This window comes from Ornithorhynchus anatinus, chromosome X5, assembly GCF_004115215.2.
Source record: "Ornithorhynchus anatinus isolate Pmale09 chromosome X5, mOrnAna1.pri.v4, whole genome shotgun sequence".
Lineage (NCBI taxonomy): Eukaryota > Metazoa > Chordata > Mammalia > Monotremata > Ornithorhynchidae > Ornithorhynchus > Ornithorhynchus anatinus.
Window position 1 is genome coordinate 12,991,777 of NC_041753.1, and position 25,680 is coordinate 13,017,456.

The 25,680-nt window shown below is 49.9% G+C and overlaps 1 protein-coding gene across 2 annotated transcripts in view; it reads right to left on the minus strand.

The window, feature by feature from the left end:
- FRMPD1 (FERM and PDZ domain containing 1) overlaps positions 1-25,680 on the minus strand; it is a 215,217-nt gene that overhangs the window by 34,619 nt on the left and 154,918 nt on the right. The window contains exons 4-7 of one of the 2 annotated variants that reach the window (XM_029055232.2): positions 20,703-20,860; positions 17,807-17,909; positions 16,060-16,105; positions 9,038-9,145 (exon numbers count right to left, since the gene is read on the minus strand). In XM_029055232.2, coding sequence (XP_028911065.1) covers positions 9,038-9,145; positions 16,060-16,105; positions 17,807-17,909; positions 20,703-20,860 — 415 coding nt within the window. The remainder of the gene's footprint in view (positions 1-9,037; positions 9,146-16,059; positions 16,106-17,806; positions 17,910-20,702; positions 20,861-25,680) is intronic. The other variant, XM_029055236.1, reaches the window with a different exon arrangement.

The window sequence follows — 25,680 nt, forward strand, 5'->3', positions numbered from 1 at the left end:
AAAATGTTCGTTAACAGTGCTTCGGTATTTCTAAGTCAGTGAATATGACTTTTATCTCTAATACTCTCTCCCAAGCACCTAGTACGATGCTTTGCACCCAATAGATGCTCAAGAAATACTACCGATAGATCGCTGAGAAAAACACGCTTTATTTTATGACACTTGTGAAGTTAATGAATAAAACAGAATCACAGAGCAGAACGAGTTGTAAAGGTCTATCGTCACGACTGCATTTTATTTTACACCCAGTTCGCCTAGAACGCAGGGTTGGCATTCTTGCAAAACCCGCGTTAAGGAAAATTCACCCTGTAGAACTCACCCATTCCGATACGCGTTCCAAGACGTTCATTCCGGCACTGAACGTTCCCTACTTCTCTACTCTATTCTAATCCTCCTTGACCTCTCAGCTGCCTTTGACACTGTCGACCATCCCCTTCTCCTCCACACCTTATCTCGCCTTGGCTTCACGGACTCCGTCCTCTCCCGGTTCTCCTCTTATCTCTCTGGCCGGTCATTCTCGGTCTCCTTCGCGGGCTCCTCCTCCCCCTCCCATCCTCTAACTGTTGGGGTTCCCCAAGGGTCAGTTCTGGGTCCTCTTCTGTTCTCCATCTACACTCCCTCGGTGCACTCATTCGCTCTCACGGCTTCAACTATCACCTCTACGAAGATGACACACAGATCTACATCTCTGCCCCCGTCCTCTCCCCCTCCCTTCGGGCTCGCATCTCCTCCCGCCTCCGGGACGTCTCCACCTGGATGTCGGCCCGCCGCCTAAAACTCAACATGAGCAAAACTGAGCTCCTCATCTTCCCTCCCAAGCCCTGTCCTCTCCCTGACTTCCCTATCACCGTGGACGGTACGACCATCCTTCCCGTCTCTCGGGCCCGCAACCTCGGTGTCATCTTTGACTCGGCTCTCTCGTTCACCCCACACATCCGATCCGTCACCGAGACCCGCCGGTCTCACCTTTATAATATCGCCAAGATCCGCCCTCTCCTCTCCACCCAAACGGCTATCTTACTGTTACGGGCTCTCGTAATATCCCGGCTAGACTACCGTGTCAGCCTGCTCTCCGATCTCCCTTCCTCCTCTCTCTCCCCGCTCCAGTCTATTCTTCACTCCGCTGCCCGGCTCACCTTCCTGCAGAAACGCTCTGGGCATGTCACTCCCCTTCTTAAAAACCTCCAGTGGTTGCCTATCGACCTCCGCGCAAAACAAAATCTTCTCACTCTAGGCTTCGAGGCTTTCCATCACCTCGCCCCCTCTTACCTCTCCTCCCTTCTCTCTTTCCACCGCCCACCCCGCACGCTCCGCTCCGCTGCCGCCCACCTCCTCACCGTCCCCCGTTCTCGCCTATCCCGCCGTCGATCCCCGGGCCACGCCCTCCCGCGGTCCCGGAACGCCCTCCCTCCTCACCTCCGCCGAACTCATTCTCTTCCCCTCTTCAAAACCCTACTTACAGCTCACCTCCTCCGAGAGGCCTTCCCAGACTGAGCTCCCCTTCTCCCTCTGCTCCCTCTACCGCCCCCCCCCCCTCACCTCTCCGCTGCTAAACCCTCTTTTCTCCCCATTTCCCTCTGCTCCTCCCCCTCTCCCTTCCCATCCCCTCAGCACTGTACTCGTCCGCTCAACTGTATATATTTTCATTACCCTATTTATTTTGTTAATGAGATGTACATCGCCTTGATTCTATTTATTTGCTATTGTTTTAATGAGATGTTCGTCCCCTTGATTATATTTATTGCCATGGTTCTTGTCTGTCCGTCTCCCCCGATTAGACCGTAGGCCCGTCAAAGGGCAGGGACTGTCTCTATCTGTTACCGATTTGTCCATTCCAAGCGCTTAGTACAGTGCTCTGCACATAGTAAGCGCTCAATAAATACTATTGAATGAATGAACGAATGAATGTTCCCTACTTCTCTAACAACATTCTAGCCGAAAGGCATACTGAAAAAATGAGTTATGACAAAACAATGCATTTCCAACCCTGCCCGCATAATTCCTCAATTCCTTCCACCATCGGTATTCTACTAGTATTGGAGAGTACAAGAATTTAAGGGCTTTAACATTGCTATCGGAGGGTAGATCAAACCCCTTGGAGTTACTAGCCTGTTTAGCAGCGCGGCTCAGTGGAAAGAGCCCGGGCTTGGGAGTCGGAGGTCGTGGGTTCTAATCCCGGCTCCGCCGCTTGGCAGCGGCGTGACTTGGGGCGAGTTACTTAACTTCTCTGTGCCTCAATTACCCCTTCTGGAAAATGGGGATTAAAGACCGTGAGCCCCACGTGGGACAACCTGCTTACCGTGTATCTCCCCCAGCGCTTAGAATAGTGCTCGGCACACAGTAAGCGCTTAACCGATACCATTAGTATTATTTATCATGTAATAAAATGTCTCCCCCTCCAGAGCTCCCCGGTGAAACAGCCAGAAGGAAGAGAGTGCCTGGAGGAGCCGGGTCATCAGTAGGGGAAGGTTTCTTCCTCTGGAAAATCACCTAGGGGTGGACAGGCTCAGCAGGAATCCGGGCAAGAGCTGGCCCTCGTGGGGGGAGACCAAAGCGGCTACCGAGGTGGTCCACCGCCCGCTGGTCTGTGGCTCCTTAGCACGGCATCGCCACTGGGCTGGGTTACTGTGGCTGTGAAGGGTGGGTTTTGAACGTCAAACTCTCGGATAGGCAGCACAGCATATCCCCGCCGTACTACTTGCTTGGTGCCCGCTCTGCCGTGGCAGGATGGTGACTGGCAGAGACGAGGCAGTGCGAGGGGCATCGTGGCCCGGCCCGAACCTACAGTGGCACAAACCGGGGCGCCGATCGATTCCCTCGTCCAGGTTCTCGGTCCCCGGGTCTCCGAGACCGGCCCGAGGCTCATCCGCCGTGGGTGACAGGAGACGGCGTCGTCATCGTAATATCTCCAGGGTGCACGTACTGGGAAGGTCCAGGCCGCAACAGGCCCTCGGGACCTTGCGCTTCGTCTCAAGCCTCCAGGCGGTTCCGGGCTTCTAATCTTCCCACGCGAAACCCATCCTCCCCGAGACTTTCCGATTCCCGTAGACACCACCGCTCTCCTCCCTGTCTCCCAAGCCTGTAATATGAACGTCATCCTCGAATCGTCTCTCTCAATCGACCCGTACGTTCGGTCTGTCACAAAATCCTGTCGGTTCTACCTCACGACATCTCTAGAATCCACCCTTTCCCCTCCACCCGAACTGCTACTAGGCTGATGCGAGCACTCATCATTTCCCACCTTGATTATGGCATCAGCTTCCTCTCTGTCTTCTCTGCATCCCATTTCTCCCCACTCTGGTCCACACTTCGCTCTGCAGAGCGGATCATTTTTCTCAAAAACCATTCAGTCCACATCTCCCCACCACTCAAAAACCTCCAGTGGTCGCCCGCCCATCTCTGCATCAGGCGGAAGCTCCTCTCCCTCAGCTTTAAGACACACAATCAGTCCTCTCCCTTCTACCTTCTCTCGCTCACTTCCTACTACAACCTATCCCGCCACACGCCACTCTTCCGACGCCGACCTACTCTCCGTACATCGATCTCATCTACCCCGCTCCCGACCCCTTGCCCAAGTTCTCCCCTGGGCCCGGAACTCCCTCTTCCTTCAAATTCAACACGTGACCACCCTCTCCGCCTTCAAAACTCTCCTAAAATCCCATCACCTCCAAGAGGCCTTCCAGACCAAGCCCTTCATTTCCCCTATCTGCCCTCCCCTCTGTGTCAGCTATGAACTTGGCTGTGTAGCCCTTAAGCGCCGTGATACTCACCCCGACCCCACAATACTTAAACGTGAATATTCTTATCTTCTACAATTTCCCCTCCCCCGATCTATTTTAATGCCCGTCTCTCCCTGAAGATTGTAAGCTGGTGTATTGTACTTTCTAAGGGGGCTTGGGAGTCAGAGGTCATGGGTTCAAATCCCGGCTCAGCCGCTTGTCAGCTGTGTGTCTTTGGGCAAGTCATTTCACTTCTCGGTGCCTCAGTGACCTCATCTATAAAATGGGCATGAAGACTGTGAGCCCCACGTGGGACAACCTGAATACCCTGTATCCTCGCCAGTGCCTAGAACGGTGCTTTGCACATAGTAAGCGCTTAACAAATGACTCTGCACTCAGTAAGCGCTCAGTCGATACCATTGATTGATTGATTGAATCAATGATTGTAGAGGGCAGAGCAAGGGTTACTGGGGGGTAGGGAGGACTTACTTACCTCAAAAGGAAATACATTGCAAACAGCGTGCTTCCAGTGCAGTGAAAGCCACTTTGCTGCTGGTTATCTCTCCCTTAAAGCCCCAAACAGCAGCAGCACTCTGGAATCCCACTTACAAGGACGGGCGACCATAACAGTGGCCCCGAGTGAAGGGGCGGGGAAGAGAGGGAAGGGCAACACACGGGGAGAGATTTAAGGGGAGACGTGGGTCTTTTAATCCCCTCCCTCCCCCCGCCCATTCCTCTGAACAGGGCCTGGGTCAGGTTAATTGTCCTGGGTCCCACACCTTCCTAGGGACAACCCCGGGGACGCGGTGCCATTTTGATGATTGGCAGGCGATGGCCCTGTCATTTTCCGGGGCCTGCCTGCCCAACTTGGACACTAGGAAAACCCCAGTGGACCCATGGCCCAAGTGGGTCTGGATCTGGGTGGCTCCTTATTTTCTTAGAGCTTGGGGCAAGCAGAAATCCTGGTGTGAGCATTTCAAAGTGGTGGGGGGGAAGCAGCAGAGCGTCCACTCCCATTTCAAATCCCGCCCCCACCCCAACTCTCAACTGTTCATGCTGGGATATCGAGATTTCCAAGCCAGTCCAACCCTACACTTTTCCCATAACAGCCAGACCTTTTCGAATGCAATTCTAAAGTACACCGTCCTACTATAAACCTCGACGCTCTTTCCAAAATGTGCCTTACCATGACCCTTGGACAACCTGTCCCCAGTCGCAGCTAGCTCTGCCAAGAGTTTAGAAATAAAGCCTATCAGAGCAAAAGGAAGTTTGAAAGCCTTGGTCTCATCAACAATTTATGCTCTTGAGCTGGGGTTTCAGATTGCCACAACAAGATAGAGCTGTTGGCCTTTCTCCAGCTGGAGATCAGTCCGGTAACAGACTTCCTTCAGCACTTTTATATGTATGTTTATTCAATCGTGTCATCAATTATTTATTTCGACTACTCAATTTGTAAATTTTTTATATCTGCTTCCCCGGTTGGAGCGTAAGCTCCCTGTGGGCAACAAATTGGTCACTTCTCTGGTCTGTGCTACCCAAACACTTCGTACAGCGCACTGTACTGGATGTTGGATAAATACTAGAACAATTACACGACAGCGGTCCATTTTCTGATCGGGACCAGGGGAGAAGTCGTGGAGTTAGACTCAGGGTTTAAAGAGGGCCAGGGCGTACCCAAATGCTTCTCAGCCCCAAGTTTGGTTTTCAGAGAAAACATTTCCAAGCTTCGATCGATCCATCGATCAATGGTACTAATTAAGCGCTTACTGTGCGCAGAGCACTGTACTAAACGCTTGGGAGAGTGCACGACAACAGAATTAGCTGACACATTCCCTGCCCGTAAGGAGCTTACAGTCCAGAGGGGTAGAAAGTCAGGGGAAACTTCACGCCTCCACTCGGGTTCCATTCTTGGATTTTTAAATTCGCACTCTGAGCACTGCGTACACTCACCCTTATCCAGGTTGTCATGTGTCATCACACTTGAAAATATCAAAGCTGCAGTTTTATGAGAACACGGAGAAGCATTCAGCGAAGCTTGGGGGCCGGCTGACAAGAGATCTCAAGAACGTTTGCTTCTTCTTGATCACTCAGGTGGCCTTTAAGACCAGGGGTGGCCAAGCTTCGTGAACTGAAGAGCCGAAAACCAAAAACGTGACGTGACTGAGAGGTGCAGATCAAAAGAAATTCCTTGAACTGGGACAGTGAGCGGGCATTTCAGGGTGTCGCGGGGGGGGAAGGCGGGGCGGTCGGGTGAAGGATGAGCGATGGCATCGAAGAGAAGCTGCATGTGGCCACCCCTGCTTTAGACCCTGGCCGAGGGGTGTCAACTTTTAATTTCTTGGCCATGGGGGTGAACTGGAGGAGGAGCACGGTGATCAGGACTTTGAGGGACAGAGCGAAGAGGGAGAGAGAGGAAAGGAAGGGGAGAAAAGGGGGAGGAAGGGGAGAAAAAAGGGGGAAAGATCAGAGAAAGGGGAGAGAAAACTAGGAGAGGGCGAGAGAAAGGAGGAGGAGTCGGGAGATGAAGGGAAGAGGGTACTTATCCTCTGCTGCCGCACCGTCTCTTCCTCCTCCCCTGTTTCCTTCTCTGCCTCCTCCTCCCCTGCCAGCCAAGCAGCAGAGGCTCTGATGCCAGTCCGGAATGGACCAGCTGACCTCGAGACGATTCTGCTTGAGGGGCAGTGGCGGATGATGCTTTGGGATCAGGAAGCCAGCGTTCCAGAGCCCTGACATGGCCTTGGCCCCAGACCATCGCCCAAGCTGTCTGGGCGTGTCTGTGTGTGTGTTGGGGGCGGGGGCTAAGGTGGAGGACAGGCAGAAGCGGACAGCTCATCCTCGCCGGCCTCCAGACCTGAGGCGAGAGGATGACGAGAACTCCACAGGCCCTGGGGCTGGGTCGGGGTCCACAGCCTTCCCACAACGGGCAAAAAGTAGAGCTGCCATCTTGCTCAGCTTCCAGTCGCTTTCTAGCTGCCAGGCCCCAAAACCGTTGGGGTAGAGCGGTTCTCTTCTCTTTGGCGGTTTCTCCCCCATCAGAGCCAATCCCACAGGGGCGATGGCCTCCTTCTCCTCAGTGGAGATGGCATCCCTGTCCTGGTCTGATTTTTAAATCTCTGTATTTTATATGTTTAAGCGGGTAAATATCAGAGGAGACAACTAAGTCACAGTAATTACAAAGTTAGAGGTAGATAATTGACTTAAGTGCCACTGAGACTGTCTCTATCTGTTGCCAGTCTCTATCTGTTCCAAGCACTTAGTACAGTGCTCTGCACATAGTAAGCGCTCAATAAATTCTATTGAATGAATGAATGAATGATCCTGGGACGTCTACAGGGCCAGCGGCGAGGTAAGTGGACTTGAGCGCGTTTCCCCTCACTAAAGACGGAATCGCTGAAGGTAGGAGGTGGTAAGGGCAGTGACGGGGATGGGGGTGGACTTCGGCTTGAAAAGTAAAACAGCTGATACATGACAACTGCCCTGCTGATTCCTGGATCCCTTTCCCTTTCTACTCAATCACAGTCATCAACAACAGAAAACAACTGCCATTTTGACAGATAAGCAGGATTAGTAACTTCCCTTCATAGTCTTTCGAAGCCTTCCAATTTTGTCCCCAAATGCATCCTGCCAATTCACTTCAATCTCTCTTTTCGTAAACTGACCATATAAACTTCTCTGACCAATGACATTTGATATCTTCCCTACTCTTCTCAGATTCATACATTCCACTCTCATTCTTCTGGCCCTTCCTGTCCTTGAGAAGGCAGGAATGAATATCGTCTGAAATACAGAGCTACGGCAGACGCCTGAAATTGGGCAATGACTTTACAACGATCATACTCCGTCATTCCCAGTGCTTGAGTTCTTCCCGGGAGGCACAGTCACTCATTTAGGCCAGTAGGATAAGCAAGTCCCAGACTGGAATAGAGCGCACGGGCGTCTCTCCAGGAGCACCTTACCTTTCTATACATAGTTGTGCTTGGGGTTCAACGATAACAGCGCGGTAAGACAGAGAGCTGTTTTATCCATACGCGTGGATGTGGCTGAAAAGAACTAAGAGGGACAACGGTCTTTTCCAAACCGTGAAGCTCATTCCTTGCAGCGCCGGTGTCGTATCTGCTATCTACAGCGCCTGGTGCTGTTTTGGATTCTGCCTTTTGGGTTCGTGATCTTTCTGAAGTTTTGAGAAGAGCCAGAGCACGTCTGGCTGTTGCATGCTAAGCGTGGCCTCATGGTACGAGGTTGTGCTTTTTTTTTGCCTTTAAATGTTTCTTCTACCCTCCTTGCCTTGGGTCTCCCCATTTCAGTAAGCCACGTGGCTACCGCTTAGGTACCCTGCTGCCAGTCATTCTTCTCATACGTTCCCCCCAGAAATGTTGCAATAGGACAAACATCGCTTTAATAGTAGTGGACTGATTGCATTCTGGGAGCTCATTGTTGGGAAGTCTCTCTTGCCCGTTCATGTTAAATATGATCAGTTCATGATGCATGCGTCTAGGAAGGACCTAAGCACTGAGGAAAACGGGACATGGATGATCTGCGAGAAAACATTTCAAGACCTAATATTTCTTGATCGCCAAGTTCAGTAAGAAGTCACAATGGAAATGCCCCAGTACTGCAGAAACTCGGTGATGGATTAAGAATAAATGAGATCCAACTAAACCTCAATTTCCTGTTGAAAATATCACACGCTCGAATCAACGTCTTCTCTCGCAAAATTTTCTCCTACATCTCTTCTGTCCGCCTCTTTAAATAGGCTTTTTGCTTTTCACCTCTAATGACCTTCTGATCCTTCTTCCGCTGGATAGATATTTATTTTCTTACTGGCTCACTTCTACATTGGGCCCTCTCAACTTTCCAGCTTCTACATGCGGAGAAACCTGCCTTCATCTAATAAATGAGCTTGTGTTAGAATACAAACGCAGCCTCTTACTTTAAAGCTGTAAGGATGCCACCCGAGACAGGATCCTTTGGTACAGCTAACTACGTTGAACACATGGAATCGATGGACCGGATGAAAAAGAAGTTACCCAAAACTATGATACTACGCAGTTGCTTCTGCTACTAAAGACTGCCGTGTTTTGTCAACAGTGGACACCTGTGATACGGGAAGTAATTGGAAGTGGGAATACTTTTAACTGAGATCAGAAAAATAACAAAGCTTCTGTTAAATTTTGTCCCAATCCTGCATTTTTTTAAAGACTAGTGAAATTCACGCAAATCTGTGACTGTGTGTCAAAGACCTGTTAGCATCAGTTATAATGGCAATCCTCACCCGGAATCCATTTCTGTGACTTCAGTAAAGTAGATACGGTACAGACCTGAGAATGTCCATTCACGAGCACCTCTTCGGCAAAATGCACCTTAACGGGATTGATCTTTAGCCTGGCTCTTTTCTCTTCTGTTAGAAAAGAGGATTTAGGAACCCCCTGTAAAACAAAATTATTAAATTGCATCTGCAATAGGCTTCTGAAGGATTAAAATAGCAGTTCATATTTTCAACTGTTTTACAAACCCAATTAGAATCTTAAATGAGAAAAGCCTTGAGCACCTACGGTTGGCAATTTAATTAAAACCCAGAGAAGAACAAAGATAATATTGGCTTCGGAAATCTCACCTCAGCAGGGGTACCCACCATACTTCATTCAATCGTATTTATCGAGCGTTTACTGTGTGCTACTCTCCATGTACACTCACTCCCTTGGTGAACTCATTCGCTCCCACGGCTTCGACTATCATCTCTACGCGGATGATACCCGAATCTACATCTCCTCCTCTCTTTTCTCTCCCTCCCTCCAGGCTTGCATCTCCTCCTGCCTTCAGGGCATCGCCACCTGGATGTCCTCCTGCCACCTAAAACTCAACGTGTCCAAGACAGAGCTCCTTATCTTCCCTCCCACACCCTGTCCTCTCCCTATCTTTCCCATCACCGCGGACGGCACTACCGTCCTTCCCGTCTCACAAGCCCGCAACCTCGGTGTCGTCCCTGACTCCGTTCTCTCGTTCACCCCACGCGTCTAATCCGTCACCAAAGCCTGCCGGTCTCACCTTCACAACGTCGCCAAGATCCGCCCTTTCCTCTCCATTCAAACCTCTACCTCGTTGGTACGATCACTCGTCATATCGTGACTGGATTACTGCATCAGCGTCATTTCTGATCTCCCAACCTCCTGTCTCTCCGCACTTCAGTCTATACTTCACTCTGCTGCCCGCATTATCTTTCTAAAGAAACGTTCCGGGCATGTCACCCCCCCTCTTCAAAAATCTCCAGTGGTTGCCTATCAACCTTTGTATCAAGCAAAAACCCCTCACTATTGGCTTCGAAGCTCTCCGTCACTTTGCCCCCTCCTATCTCACTTCCCTTCTCTCCTACATCCCAGCCCCCACACTCCGCTCCTCTGGTGCTGAGCTTCTCACTGTGCCACGTTCTCGCCAGTCCCGCCGTCGGCCCCTGGCCCACATCCTACCTCTGGCCTGGAACGCCCTCCCTCCTCACATCCGCCAAACCATCACACTTCCTCCCTTCAGAGTCCAAGTGAAAGCTCACCTCCTCCCAGAGGCCTTCCCAGACTGACCTCCCCCTTTCCTCAGCTCCCCCTCCCCTCCCCATCGCTCCAACTCACTCCCTTTGCTCTATCCGCTGTCCCCGCCCCACAGCTCTTGTGTATATATGTACATATCTGTAATTCTATTTATTTATATTAATGCCTGTTTACTTGTTCTGATGTGCATATATCTATATTTCTATTTATTTATATAGATGCTATTGATGCCTGTTTGCTTGTTTTGATGTCTGTCTCCCCCCTTCTAGACTGTAAGCCCCGTGTGGGCAGGGAATGTCTCTCTTTATTGCTGAATCGTACTTTCCGAGCTGTTAGTATAGCCCTCGGCAGGCAGTAAGCGCTCCATAAATACAACTGAATGATGAATGAATGAAGCGCTTACCGTATAATTCCTATTCTATTTCGAAGGAACATCTCTGTCTAGGTAGAGAAACTGATGGAGGGTCAGAAGAAGTATGTTTTCCAGCCTCTCTAAAGGAGACTTCAATCAATCGATCATATTTAGTGAGTGCTCACCGTGTGCCGAGCACTGTACTTGGGAAATTATAATAGAGTTGGTAGCCGTGACCTCTGTCCAAAAGGAGCTTATAGTCTACCACGGAGGACAGACATTAAAATAAATTACAGATGGGGGGAAGGTAGAGTGTGAGGATACGTGCGCAAATGCTGTGGGGCTGGGGTGAGTATCGAAAGGCTTAAGAGGTTTACGGCCAAGAGTACAGGCACCCTCGAGGGGAGAACGGATAGGGGAAATGACGGCTTAGTCAAGGAAGACCTTTCGAAGGAGTTGTGATTTTAGGAGGGCTGGAAGGTTGGGCAGAGTGGTGGTCTGTCGGATATGAAGGGAGAGGGAATCCCAGGCCTGAGGCGGGATGGGGGCAAGGGGTCGATGGCAGAATAGATGAGATCGAGGTGCAGAGAATAGATCGGTGTAAAAAGAGCAAAGCGTGTGGGCTGGGCTGTAGTAGGAGATCAGTGAGCTAAGGTAAGTAAGTAAGTAAGTAAGTGTTGGTATTTGTTAAGCGCTTACTATGTGCCGAGCACTGTTCTAAGCGCTGGGGTAGACACAGGGGAATCAGGATGTCCCACGTGGGGCTCACAGTCTTAATCCCCATTTTACAGATGAGGTAACTGAGGCCCAGAGAAGTTAAGTGACTTGCCCACAGTCACACAGCTGACAAGTGGCAGAGCTGGGATTTGAACTCATGACCTCTGACTCCAAAGCCCATGCTCTTTCCACTGAGCCACGCTGCTTCTCTGTAGCAAGGTAGGAAGGGGAGAGCTGGTTGAGTGCCTTAAAGAAGACGGCAAGGAGTTTTTGTTTGACGTGGAGGTGGATGGGCAACCACGGGAGGTTTCTGAGGAGTTGCCACAAAAGTTTAGATTCAATAAAATCTCTTACAGCAGTCATTCTAAGGAAGGTGAAATGACGTATCAACTGGTGTTAGGAAAGCCCTATAGAGACTCCCAAATTTTTATTAATCCCTTTGAGTTTCAAGTTGACACTGATTCATTAATAAACCAAAAAAAAACCATATCAGGAAAGCTTGGGCACATCGCAGAGAGGCTGGAGTCAAAGAGGCATTAAGTTTCCGGTAACGAGTTCGACCTTCTACTGCTAGGGTATTCAGATACTGGAAACATTTTTATCAGTGACACCTCTGTGGAATGCTAAACACCAAACGGCAGTTCCACGACTCTTCGGAGGAAATACTTAAAAATCTATCAACTCTCCGCAATTCGGTCTATGAGCGGCTGAGATAACACCAGTGACTGCTGTGCGGCCAATGAAGGAGAGCCATCAAAATTAATACAGTACGCTCAAAGCTCACGTGGAACGTGACCAAGCGGAAAGAGCTCAGAACTGGGAGTCTGGAGACTTGGGTTCTAATCCCAGCTGAGCCACTTGCCTGTTGTGTGACCTCGGGCAAGTCACTTCTCTTTGCCTCAGTTTCCTCATCTGTAAAATGGGGATTAAATACCAGTTCTCCCTCCCCCTTAGACCGTGATATACATATGGGACGAGGACTGTGAGGATCTTCTCCCCTCCTCGCAATGTGTAGTGTATTGTAGCCATCCCTTTTTTTAACAGCATTAACTACAGATGTTTCCCAGTGGAAGGGCGAATCCATGTCTCCAGAGTGGTTCAGCCAAAAACAAAAACAAAAGCAAAAATTTTTTTGGGGGGGAGGGGGCGGAAATTTCTCGCTCCCCACCAGTGGAACCTATAATACAAACCTGGAAACAGCTTATAGTAATAATTCATAATAATTGTGGTATTTGTTAAGCACTTACTATGCGCCAAGAACCATGCCAGAGAAGCAGCGTGGCTCAGTGGCAAGAGCCCGGGCTTGGGAGTCAGAGGGCATGGGTTCTAATCCCCCGGCTCCGCCACTTGTCAGCTGTGTGACTTTGGGCAAGTCACTTCTCTTCTCTGTGCCTCGGTTCCCTCACCTGTAAAATGGGGATTACCACTCTGAGCCCCACTTGGGACAACCCGATCACCTTGCATCTCCCCCCAGCGCTTAGAACAGTGCTTTGCACATAGTAAGCGCTTAACAAATACCATCGTCATCATTATTATTATTATCACTAAGTGCTGGGGTAGATAATAGCTAAACAGGTCCCACAAGGGGCTCACAGTTTAAGTAGGAGGGAGAACAGGTACTGAAGTCTCATTGTGCCGGTGAGGGAACTGAGGCACGAGAGAAGTTAAGCGAAGTTAATACAAAATTCCTCATTTCCTGGGCTGCTCACCTGGGCATCCTGGCAAAATCAAACTATTTTAATACTAAGCTATCCTTACTGTGAATGGTTTGGAAGGGTTTCGGCGACTCCCTGACAGGACTGTTTGTGGATGCATCCGGTTTCCATCAGATGCTTGAGGGCCGGGATCACGTCTCGTACATCCGTCGTGGGCTCCCGTGTCTAACGCAGTGCTCTGCACACGGTAGGTGCTCAGTAAATACCGACGACGGTGACTGACAATCGACTCGTCTTTTCGACAGAAGATCCGTGTGAGAAAGGGGGCGAGTCAGACGGGGGGTGAGTTCAGTGACTGTTCCACTGGGTGCTGCAGACACCCATCAGGGGCCTTAAGGCACACCAGGGTTAGAAGCAGCCAAATTAAATGTCTGTTTGGGCTACGGAGGAGGTGGGCTCCGGAAGTTCAGTCCTCTCTCTTCCTCCCTTTCTTCTCTTTCTCTCTGACAAATGCCAGTCTATCCAAATTCCTCTGTACCCTCCTCACCCAGCTTCCCCTACTGGAGCTGAGACGGGCAGAGGGGTTTTCCCCCCGATTATCACCATGGGCCGGGCAGGGGTGGGGGCTGAAATAGCTTTTAGGAGGTGGATGGGAAGGGAAGGTTGAGGGGGAGAGGGGCAAGAGCTGACTGAAAAGCTGCCCGGGGCATGAGAATAGCTTCCCTGGGTGGGTCTGAGGGACAACTCCCCATTCAGAGCAGCATGAGTCCAGGCACTAGGATTCCCCAGGGGCTCCCGAGGTACCCCGAGGTTAGGGAGCTGGTCCGCGGCCTTCTTGGAGTCGGTGCCCACCTGCTCCATCTGGAGGGGGGTAGCCGGACAGGCTTCCTTCTGTTGATTCCCTCTCTCTCGTCCCTTCTCTTCCCCTTTCCTTTCCACTTCTCTTCTTTGCCCCTTCTCTCCCCTTCCCCTTCCCCTTCTCCCTTCCTCTTCCCATCCCCATTTAAAGCAACAGCTGTTGCGATGAAGAGCTCCTCACATCCGCCAAACTAGCTTGCTTCCCCCCTTCAAATCCCTACTGAGAGCCCACCTCCTCCAGGAGGCCTTCCCAGCCTGAGCCCCCCCTTTGCCTCTGGTCCTCCTCCCCTCCCCATCGCCCCGACTCCCTCCCTCTGCTCTACCCCCTTCCCCGCCCCACAGCACTTGCATATTTATTATTCTATTTCTTTTATTAATGATGTGCATCTCTCTATAATTCCATTGATCTATTTGATGCTATTGATGCCCGTCTACTTGTTCTGTTTTGTCGTCTCTCTCCCCCTTCTAGACTCTGAGCCCGTTGTTGGGTAGGGATTGTCTCTATCTGTTGCCCAAGTGTACTTTCCAAGCGCTTAGTACAGTGTTCTGCACACAGTAAGAGCTCAATAAAGACGACTGAATGAATGAATGAATGAATGAAGCAGCCACATGGTTCAATATCATCAAACGTCATGTGGCATGTAGGGGGTCAAAAATTGTAAAGCTCTTTGCGCGGGCTCCTCGTGGGCAGGGAATGTGTCTGATAATAATAATAATAACAATATGTATCTGTTAAGTGCTTACTATGTTCCAGGCACCGTACTAAGCACTGGGGTGGATACAAGCAAATCAGGTTGGACAGAGTCCCTGGCCCTCATGAGATTCACTATTTTACAGATGAGGTAACTGAGGCACAGAGAACCGAAGCGACCTGCCCAAGGTCACGCAGCAGACAAGTGGTGGAGCCGGGACTAGAACCCATGACCTTCTGACTCCCGGGCCCGGGCTCTATCCACTACGCCATGTTGTACTGAACTCTCCCAAGCACTTAATTCAGTGCCCTGCACACGGTAAGCGCTCAGTAAGTACGACTGAGTGACCGACCAACTGCCCGAAGGTTTGATTTTGTTTGGGTCTTCGGCCAAAAGAGGTTGTCGACCCCTGCTCTCAAAATAAGGACTATAAATGCATTATGAAGAGGATATATTCTTAGCCTATTTCAAAGGAGTTAAAACTGGCAAGACATCTAGAATGCTCTAAATCCCTCAGAGCTCTGGCCTCAAATATGTATTTGCTTACGAAGGCTTGTTCTTAACCAACAGGAGAAAAGATTACCTTGTAATACCATCACTATTATTATTATTATTATTCTTCATATTGTAAATGGAGCTCAGGGAAGAACAGCAATCACTTTAAAATCGCCCTCCTCCCCCCAAATTAGAGGGGAATTCAGAAATGGCGACGAAACTTAGCTCATTTGGTGGTGAGACAACGAAGATTAGTTGGGCTTGTTTGTGGGCATTTAAGGAGGGCAGGGGAGGGGCAGTTAGAAGCCAAAGAACCAATCTGTTTGTTTCCTAACTGTCTGGGAGGGGCAATCCTGACCTGACCTGAACTGGAGCTGGAGAAAGAGGCTGAGGAGCAGATCTTTCTGCAGGAACTGGAGGTTAAACAGCAAGACCAACTAGACTGAAGGCAGAGAGTTGGAACTAAAAGGGGACTAAGCCGTTAAGGTGTGTGGCTGGTGGCTTCGGTCTGTATTTCTTCCTCCCGTTCACTACTGTAACTCGTGTAGTCATCCGGTGAACTGGAACGGTGAACTGTAAGCCCCTTTTATTGACAACACTTCCTCATAATACCCATTTTCTAACTGGAATTATTTTCCGAACTCTCTGTTGAATCCTCTTCTTTTCTCCTGTGCTTCAATTCTGGAGCCCAAAATTGGACATGGGACTTCAGAACGGTTTCAATCAGGGCAAAGTAGGGTGAGAGAATAATCCGGTGGTACCTACGTGCTCAACCCTTATTGATGAATCAGTTTCAAGCTTCCATTTTTTTAAACAAATACAATACTAAATTCAATATGTAGCCCACTGTGACCTCCCTCTTCTCTTCTGCCATTTAGGGCTAGTCGTCCCCCACCTTGTATTAGGGCATTTTGCCAATTCTTATTTTAATAGTGCTCTACTAAATGCTCTTAGATCTGGAGCCTCAGGGAAGAAAAGAGCAATATAGAAAGAATAGGATATAAGAAACAGTAAGAAGAGTAACAGAATTACCGAAGGGCATCGAAGAAGAGTGATCAAGAGAGATTCTTCAGATTCCCTGGAAAAGAGACAGAGACATTTAGTCGATTCAGTGGAAAAAAAAACCAAAACAAAGGCTAGGCTCCTGAAAGAGGGCCCCAAATGATTGTTTTAAAAGGCAAGGTTTATAATTGTCCTCCTCCCCTTCCTATGTGTCTTTCCAGAAGTGAGGAGAACATAGTGCTTATGGACCGAAGGAAAGCTAAGGATCTACCAAGCTCATAGCTTTCGGAGGCCGCTGCTTTAATTATAAAGAGCCCCACCTTTGGGCTATTACGGATCCAAACTCTGTTCTCCGTAGCGCACTAGAGGGATAATGTAGAGAAGCAGCATGGCACAGTGGCAAGAGCGTGGGCTTGGGAGTCCGAGGTCATGGGTTCGAATGCCGGCTCTGCCACTTGTCAGCTGGGTGACTGCGGGCAAGTCACTTCACTTCTCTGTGCCTCAGTTACCTCATCTGTAAAATGGGGATTAACTGTGAGCCTCACGTGGGACAACCTGATCACCCTGTATCTACCCCAGCGCTTAGAACACTGCTCTGCACATAGTATGCGCTTAACGAATACCAACATTATTATGTATGCTTCGGGCATTGAGAAGAGGGCTAAATGGTTCAAAGTCGAGATCTGAACTGCTCTGTGATAGTCTTTTAGGCTGCACAAGAAACACTGGGAAAAATGGTTTCATTTGACCGTGTTAACTGAATGTTTAGGAAGACACTTCCCTAAATGTACCCATTTCTTCAGCTGTACCCAGCTCAGGGGTCCTCTAAAAGAGGCTTGTCTGTTTTCTAGCCTCAGACAACTAAGAATCAACCCAGTTCTAACGATCTTCATCCCCAAAAGAAGAGATTGGCCCGGCACACTCTGGAGGCCTTGTAAGGGTGCTCCGTATCACTGTGAAGGAAAAACCCACACTGGCTTATAGACAAAAATCTTGAGGCGCCAATGTGCGGCTTGCTAGTAGATAATAGAGCTGCTCTTAGGGAACGGCTGTCTCCACATGCCCAAGATTTAGTCAAGGGTTTTTAGGTTTGTAAATCCTACGGAAATCCACCTGCATTTTGATCTAATATACAGGGCACATTTCTAAAGTTTTATTTCTCAAAACCAGAAAGCATTCATTCAGGAGCGGCAGACAATTAATTTGGCCAGAAGCAAACATCATTCCTTCACCTCTTTAGAGCACGAAAAATTCAGAGGATACCTTAGTGATCCTAGGCTGGGCCTTCATTTCTCCACGGGGAATCACCGAAGTATCACAAAGTTATATCAACTGGCAATAAGATTTTTCTTCAGAAGTTGTTCTGACTCAGAAACAGCCATGAATATCCCTTGGATCCTCAATCTATGCAATGACTCACATGTTCTTTAGTGTGAGAAATCATGAGCTTACATAACTCTTGACTAGAAGAGTATTTCTTATCATCAGTTAACTTTTTTAGAAGTTGTCAACCTTAGCTTGCAATTACCATGCCTAAACACTCTCGCTTGCCTAAGTGGTACCCATATTAACCAAACGAAGAGAACACAGGAATGTGGCTACAGCCCAGAAATGCTAAAGAAAAACTAACCCAAATGGAAAAGGCGGAGTTTATTCTCTATCTTTTAGGCCCGGTATGTTTTCTATAAGAACCAGCCTAATTCCTTCGAGGTCTGGGCTAATTTACATGACCGGGTTCAAACATCAACAACAACTTCGACAGAATCAACTTGGGTACCTTAAAATATCGGCTGCTTGTTCACAGGAGAGGTCTTCCACGGATGCATTGTTCATCTTAAGGATTTGATCACCTGGAAGAAGCTTCCCATCAGCTGTACCTCCTGTCAAAGAAGAGCATACGTTACTAGCCAATGTCCCTTTACGATACACTACCCATAGCGGACGGCATCCTGTCCTTACCTTCCAACATTCCGTTCAACCCATTCCACCCGCTGTCCCTGAGGTGAGCATATTTTCTGAAGTCTAAAGCGGCCCACGGGTGCCAGCTGTCAGTAAATTCACGTAAGGGTGCCTGCCGCAGCTGACACAAAAGCGTAGCGGACGTCTGGAGTCCGTCGTCGCAGTGATGGGCTTTGAAATGTTTCTATGGACTTTATGAATGCGAGCGATTTTAGCTCATTTAGACGGATTGTCCTTGAACTGGCAGTCCTCCCTGCAGCGGGCACAGCTGCAACGGTGGGCACACGCGGGTGAAGTTACAGGCGGTTGGCGACTCTTATTGCAACGGGGTGGGAGGAGAAGGCAAGTCTTTGATGGGAGCGGATCAGTGGACCAAGATTAAGGGGTTGGGGGCGGGGGGGGGGGAGAAAGGCAGGAAAGGGGATACCGAGAAAGAGAGGGAACTAAATGGAGAGAGAGAGGGGGAGGTAGGCAGAGTAACAGAGGGGAAGACGGTTGGGGAAAAAAAGAGAGGAAGGGGAGTGAGGGAGACAGAGAAAGGGAGCGAGAGGGAGAAAAGCATCAGACACACGTATCTCGACCTCCCTCAAAAAACTTGCCAAGGAAATCGTCGCTCGGGGCAGCTGAGTGAGACGGCGATCCCATACCTCCCTCGCTACTGCTTTTTCGCTGCTAGGGCGACGCTGCCCACAGACCTGTTCCTGCTTTTAGGTCAGCGGCCGCCAGGCTCCCCTCCCTAAAGGATTTCGGTACTCAAGGACTGTTCCAAGTCAAACTCCCGGGGAAAAGACTCCCAGAAGCAGCAGCAGCAATAACTGCAGGAGCAGGAGTAGAAAAGTAGAACAGCTTTCCACTGTTGCCACAGGTCGGGGAGGACCCAGAAGCGGAAGATGAAGAGAGCCACAGCCGTTGAGCCGGCACGGTCCCTTACTGTGGCCGTGTTCCTGGAGGTGGCCGACCTTGACTTCCAAAGTCATTTTCTTTGTGGCTTCAGCCTTCTTTTGAGGTTCAGGAGGAAACGGGCTCAGAAGCCCACACTAGAGTATATTGTGACGGCAGATGAGCAGCAGGAAAACCGCGCCACCACTATGGCTTCCCCCGCGACCGCCATTTTGAATTCCCGGCTGGGGCACGGACCGAGCTCTTCGTCTCAGGCACAGTTGCAGTCTCCGCCACTGTGGCCTGGAGACCCTAGTAGGTCCGGCCAGCCGCGTCCGGATAACGGGAGAGCGGTCAGAATGGCAGCTGTAGGAGAGGCCAAAGTCGTGGTGCCGTCTTCCCGCTGCTCATCTGCCATCACCATACTCTTTCTTTGGCTTCTGAGACCATTTCCTCCTGAACTTGCAAAAGAAGGCCGAAGCCACAAAGAAAACGACTTGGGACGCCGAGGTCCGGCCAGCCAAGTTTGGAAAACGGGACGGTGGTCAAGATTTTGAGCCCATCCCGTTTAATGCAGGATGTCGGGTCATCTTCACCGTCCCGCCTCACCGTCCACCGTCTCACTCTATCCGTACTGCCCATCGTTCTTATTAGGCACTGTCCCGTACTACGTAATAACCATGTTTCGCTTGCCACGGCATTACGGACGCCAGGATGAAAGGACTATAATCCTTTCGAGTCTAACGCTGGCCAATGGAGAAAATGGAACCCGCCATCCACGTACCTTACAGAGATGTTGCGAGAAAAATCTGCACTCTGAGCAGCAGTTTCTCTGAAACGAACTGAGCTGCCAAATTATTTAGTAATATTTACTTTGAAAGTCCCCTCTCAGGGTCGCACCTGGAGAGTCTCCAGTCCTCTACCAGTGACGGCTACAGGAGGGAGAGTCAAGCAGAGGCCTACCCATTCCATTCCCAGCTGGACCAGGGACTAGCGAGCGGAAGGCCGTCTGCTACGAGTCAAAACTCACCTGTGCTGGGCAGCAGGGGCACGGGAGGGAATCGAGGACAGAGACTCGGTTAATGCACGGGAGGAGGGAACGGTAAACCGCTTCCGTCTTTTTACCGTGAAAACTCTACGCATACGCTACCAGAACGACTGCAGATGGAAGAGGGGCGTTCCGGGAGAGATGCGTCTGTGGCGTCGCTGTGGGTCGGGCACGACTCGACGGCGTAAGACAACAACAACAGCTTCGAAAGTAGCTTGTCAACAAGGACCCCAGATTCCCAGCCTGCTGATGTTTTTACCATCCCGTTCTATCCCTGGCTACACAAAGCGCACTTCCCAGATAGCAAAATAAATAAAAGTCAAAGGCCTTTACTCCCGGGCCCCTGGAAACTGGGCCTGGGCCCGAGCAAGTGGCTGCATTAATGTACAAAGAGACCTTCCCTCTTTCCACATTCCGTACTCGACTCAAGATTCCTGATACCCTTGTAAAAGGAGGGATTTCAGGCCAGGGCCCACCACTGAGAACCATCAAGCCTCTTAAGTTTTCCATCTGGAGCAAAGAGGGAGAAGGTTGGGTCTCAGTGCTGGCTTGGGGTCCCTTATCTGGCACCACTCTAGAAAAGCACAAAGGAGAAGGGAGACGTTCACCTTATCTATCAAGACACCATCCATTAGTCAAGCCGTGGCTAATCCCCTGCAGAAGCGGTCACCTTGAGGGAAGGGAGAGGGGCTGCCAAACCCCTGCATCGATCTTTACCAATGGAAATCAAGGCCATCTTTTATTTATAATTCGACCTCTCCGGGCCCCTAAAATAAATACATCCCACCTGCAATGACCGATGTCACAGTGAGCGGAAGGCTCTGTGAAATATGAAATCCAAAGTCGCTGAGAAGCACATCTTTGTATATCTTAACTGTGAGCTTCACGGAGGTCAAAGCTTGAGAGAGGCCTCCGGGGGGGCCATCGCCTACTGAAATTCTCCCCCTGAAAGAAAGAAAGGAGAGTGGGACAGAGAGAATTAGGGTACGGTCCTCAGTTAAAAATAATGCTATTGTTTTTTCATTAAGTAATCTGGCTGTTCGTAGAGGCCCTCTGATACAAAAGCTTTCAAATCTGACTGGGCAGCTGTAAGGTGTAAAATAAAAGCAAAAACGAATCACACTTTTCCAAAAATGCGGTTCTGGACCGTGACCTACAGAGTCGAATTCTGGTAGTCAGTCCCTGGCTTGCCAGTAGCCCCTGTAGGCAATGCTAAGGGGTGAGAAAGAAAAAAAGGGCGAGAGGAAAAAGAGGAGGGGAAGCAGCAGGGCCTAGCGGAGAGAGCACGGGCCTGGGAGCCAGAGGACGCGGGTTCTGATCCCAGCCCTGCCTCTTACTTGCTTCGTGACCTGGGGCAAGTCACTTAACTTTTCTGTGCTTCAGCTACCTCATCTGTAAAACGGGGATTCAATCCCCGTCCTTCCTCCCGCTTAGATCGTGAGCCCCACGTGGGACAGGGACCGTCTCCGACCTGCTTATCTGGAACCTATTCCAGTGCTTGGAAAAGAGCACAAGGAGGAGAGTTCAAAGAGAGAGAGATGGGAAGCAAGGAGAAAGGAGGATCCGGAGAACTAAAAGGAGAGCAGTCCAGGCTGTGAGGGGTGCAAAGACGCCATGGGAAGCAAACTCCGTTTGAGTTCGTGGAGTTCGAGAAAACCTACGCCTGGCCTGGAGTAATCTGTCGTTTTGGGATGTCTGAAAGATGATTTCATCGGTAAATAATGTCGTCTGCCACGGTTTATCGCTGTGCCCCGTGCTAATGAAAAAATGAGCCGAGACAACAATAATGATAATTAATAATTACCGTATTAGCTAAGCGGTTACTGCGTGTCAAGGACAATGAAGTCGTATTTGGGATCCAAGCGATCGGGCCCTCACCCTACCAAAAAAGTTCCTTTTAAAACAGTTTTAAAGGTTTGTCTTTTCTCGTCTTTCCCTTTGGAGCCCTGAGGGCGGAGGAGGGCAGTGAGGGGTGTCTTAAAAAAGGAGGGGGAGGAAACAAATACCTGGGGGAAGTAGCGGAATGAAGGGATAAGTAGGAAACAGAGGAGTGGAAATGACTGAGGCCGGGGGCGGGCAGAAGAGAAAGCAGGACCTGGAAGAGAAGCAGGCGTGAGAAGGCTGGGGACACTTTAGGCAGTGAAACGAGTGAAGGTTGCCAGATGATGACTTATACTTCTAGTCTGTCTTCCATCAGACTCCAAGGAACGAGGGCAGATTACTCGAGAGCCTATCCATCGCAGTCTATTCCCCTTTCCTGGATGGCCCTTTAAAGGTGGTGTGGGGCTAACAGAGAAATGTCCTGAGGCAAAATAGAGCCAGGGAAGTAGATACGCCCATCTCCAAAACCGAAGTGTCCGTGATGCTGTCGACTGGTCAAGGGGCTCAGTCCTACTGCTTGATACACACATTTTTATGAACTGCTAAATAATACATCCTCCCCAACCGTGCCTCTTTACGATGGCAAATCCATTCTTCTTGTGGTTCACCCACTACCCAGTGAAGTATTTTATGTAATTTTGAGGCCGATCAAATGACTATAAATGTCGCATGTTTGCGATGTGATCTGCTATTACCATTACATTGTGTTCTCTCGCTCTTTAGCGGTGAAAAAGACTGGAGGTGGACCAAATGATTCACTGAGCCTGATTCTCCTCAGAGTCTCAGTCCTTATCTGGTAATGAAGAAGGCCAACGGGTATCAGTGCAGCTTATTTATTAGTGTACAGTACCGTCGTTAAGGCTTTGGCTAATCAAGTTTTAATCAACCCTGTAATTAGGACAGGCCCCATTACTCAGAACACCACCTTCTAACAAGAGGAGGCATTTCCTAACTGTCCCCACTTTCCTGATTAAGCCACCCTATCAGCTACTTAGCACTCATCTGAACATTAATTGCCTACTCCGGCTTACTATTTGACTCTATTCTCTTCCTCTGCCCTATTCTCTCTTGGGAATTTTGCGCCTGCTTGTCTCCCGCATTAGATTATCAACTACTCTCCCAAGTGCTCGGTACAGTGCTCCGCACATAGCAAGTGCTCAATAAACAGGATCGATGGATTGACTGAATCCTGTGCTGTGACTTCTTCTGATTCACTGACTAAGCCGTGTTGCGGGACTTTGAATTTCGATTTGGGTTTACTTGACTTCCATCGAACAGCCACAGTGGGGTAGGCCTCTAGCCAAGTCCTGACATTTTCCCCAGAAAAAGCCCTGTTTGTTTTTAGATCTCACTTGGAAAGGGATTACCTAGGCACCAAACAAAACTGAATTCTCTTCAGAGAGTTTATATTTTGGGATGTGTCCATAAACTCCCTACGGTAGCCACCTGAACCGTCACTTGCCTTCTGTGTCTGGGGTACCTGAGCAGGAAAGGGGCCTTCAATTCCCAGCTCCCTTGAGCACCTGCTTCTCCCCTCTTGAGCTGGGCTTTCGAAGTGGGTATTCTAAGGAACTGCAGGCGAAAGACCCCCTTCTGGGTTAATAATAACGGTGATAATAATTGCGGCATTCGTTAAGTCCCCTCGCAGGGTGGCATCTGGAGAGTTTCCAGTCCTCTACCAGTCTCGGCTACGGGAGGGAGAGTCAAGCGGAGGCCTACCCGTTCCATTCCTAGGTTGGGCAGCGGCTAGCGAGCGGAAGGCCGTCTGCTAGAAGTCGAAACTCCCCCGGGCCGGGCGGCGGCGGCACGGGAGAGAGTGGAGGGCGGAGACTCGGGTTTACCGCGCGGGAGGAGGCGACGGTCAACCGCTTCCGGATTTTGACCAAGAAAAGTCTACGGATCCGCTACCGGAACGATTGCAGGCGGAGAGCGGGACGCTCCGGGAGAGATGTGCCCGCGGCGTCGCTATGGGTCGGAAACGACTCGACGGCATAAGACAAGATTTGTTAAGCGCTTACTATATGCCAGGCACTGTACTAAGCGCTGGGGGGGGGGATGGGGGGATGCCATCCCTGTCCTGCATGGGGCTCACAGTCTTAATCCCCATTTTACAGGTGAGGTGAGTGAGGCACAGAGAAGTGAAGTGACTTGCCCACGGTCACACAGCAGACGAGTGGCAAAACTGGAATGAGAACTCATGACCTTCTGACTCCCAGGACCATGCTCCATTCATTTATTCGGTCATTCATTCGCTCAGTGGTATTTATTGAGCGCTTACTGTATGCAGAACACTGTACTAAGTGCTTGGGAGAGTACAATAGAACAACAAACAGACACATTCCTGCCCACAACGAACTCACGGTCTAGAAGGGGAGTCATTCATTCATTCAGTGGCATTTATTGAGCGCTCACTGTGTGCAAGAGGACTGTACCAGGCACTTGGAAACTACAATCCAGCAATACAGAGAGGCAATCCCTGCCCACGACGGGCTTACAGTCTGAGGGGGAGGGGAGGCGGGCATCAAAAGTCAGACATGAATATAAATGAATGAGTAAAGAGGTAAATAAATTACGGATATATACATATCCAAATACATCCACTATCCCATGCTGCTTCTGCAGGCAGGAGACAAGCGGAGATCAAACCGCGCACGACGCTTGGTTACCATCGCACGATGAGCCACGTTTCTAGGTGCGGGCAGGAGTCGAACTAGCTACAGGCATACAAGGCTGCACCTTGCCTTCTTCCCGCAGCGGCACCAGCAACGAAAGACTTGGCTCTGCGTCTGCTTGGTCGTGCACAGCATGACTCACGTGTCCAGTGCTCGCTACCGAATAACAGTACAGGTAGACCTTAAGCTCCCTCTCAGGGTCTCACCAGCCTCGACTACGGGAGGGAGAGTCGAGCAGAGGCCTGCCCGTTGCATTCCCAGCTCGGGCAGCGGCTAGCGAGCGGAAGGCCGTCTGCTAGAAGTCAGAACTCCCCCGTGCCGGGCAGCGGCGGCAGGGGAGAGAGTGGAGGGCGGAGACTCGAGTTTACCGCGCGGGAGGAGGCGACGGTCAACCGCTTCCGGACTTTGACCAAGAAAACTCTACGGATACGCTACCGGAACGACCGCAGATGGAGAGCGGGGCGTTCTGGGAGAGATGCGTCCGCGGCGTCTCTACGGGTCGGAGACGACTCGCCGGCATAAAACAAGACCGTAGGCTCCTTGTGGACAGGATACGACTTTGTTGTACCGTGCTCTCCCAAGCGTATAGCACAGTGCTCTGCACACAGTATACACTCAATAAATATCACTGACGATGATGCCGACTGTGATTCTCGTTGCTTTCCCTCTTCAGACCACCTAACAGATGTCAACTAGGCACCAGAAATTCAACTGCGTATTTTATTCCATTTCGGCTATTCCTCTGATGGACTCAAGTCACAAAACTGGCACCGCTCCTGTATTTCTACCGTGGAAAAACTTTTATTCATTCACCAGAATTCTTCATTAATGCCAGCTCCATTCCGAAAATGGTCCTGGCAATATGCTTTAGGAGAAGGGAGATTTCAGGATGTTTATTTGGCCTTTCAAAGTATGGCAGCTCTATATCTTAAAAGCATACACGAAGGTGATGGTGGGAAAAAAAACCAACATCGGTTGGAGATAAATTGTTTTTGCATTATTTTCTGGCATTCTGTCAGCTATTTTTTCTGCAGGAAAATGGATTCGGCCCCATGATAAGTGAGACTTTGCATTTAAATTATACATCACCGGGTAAGGAGCCAAGTTGATTTGTGAGTTCACAGAGTTTGGTTTGGAGAGACAGCCAAATGAATTCCACTGGAGCTGGGCTGTTGTTGGGAAGGGAGTGTTGTTGACTAGCTTCCCTGGGAA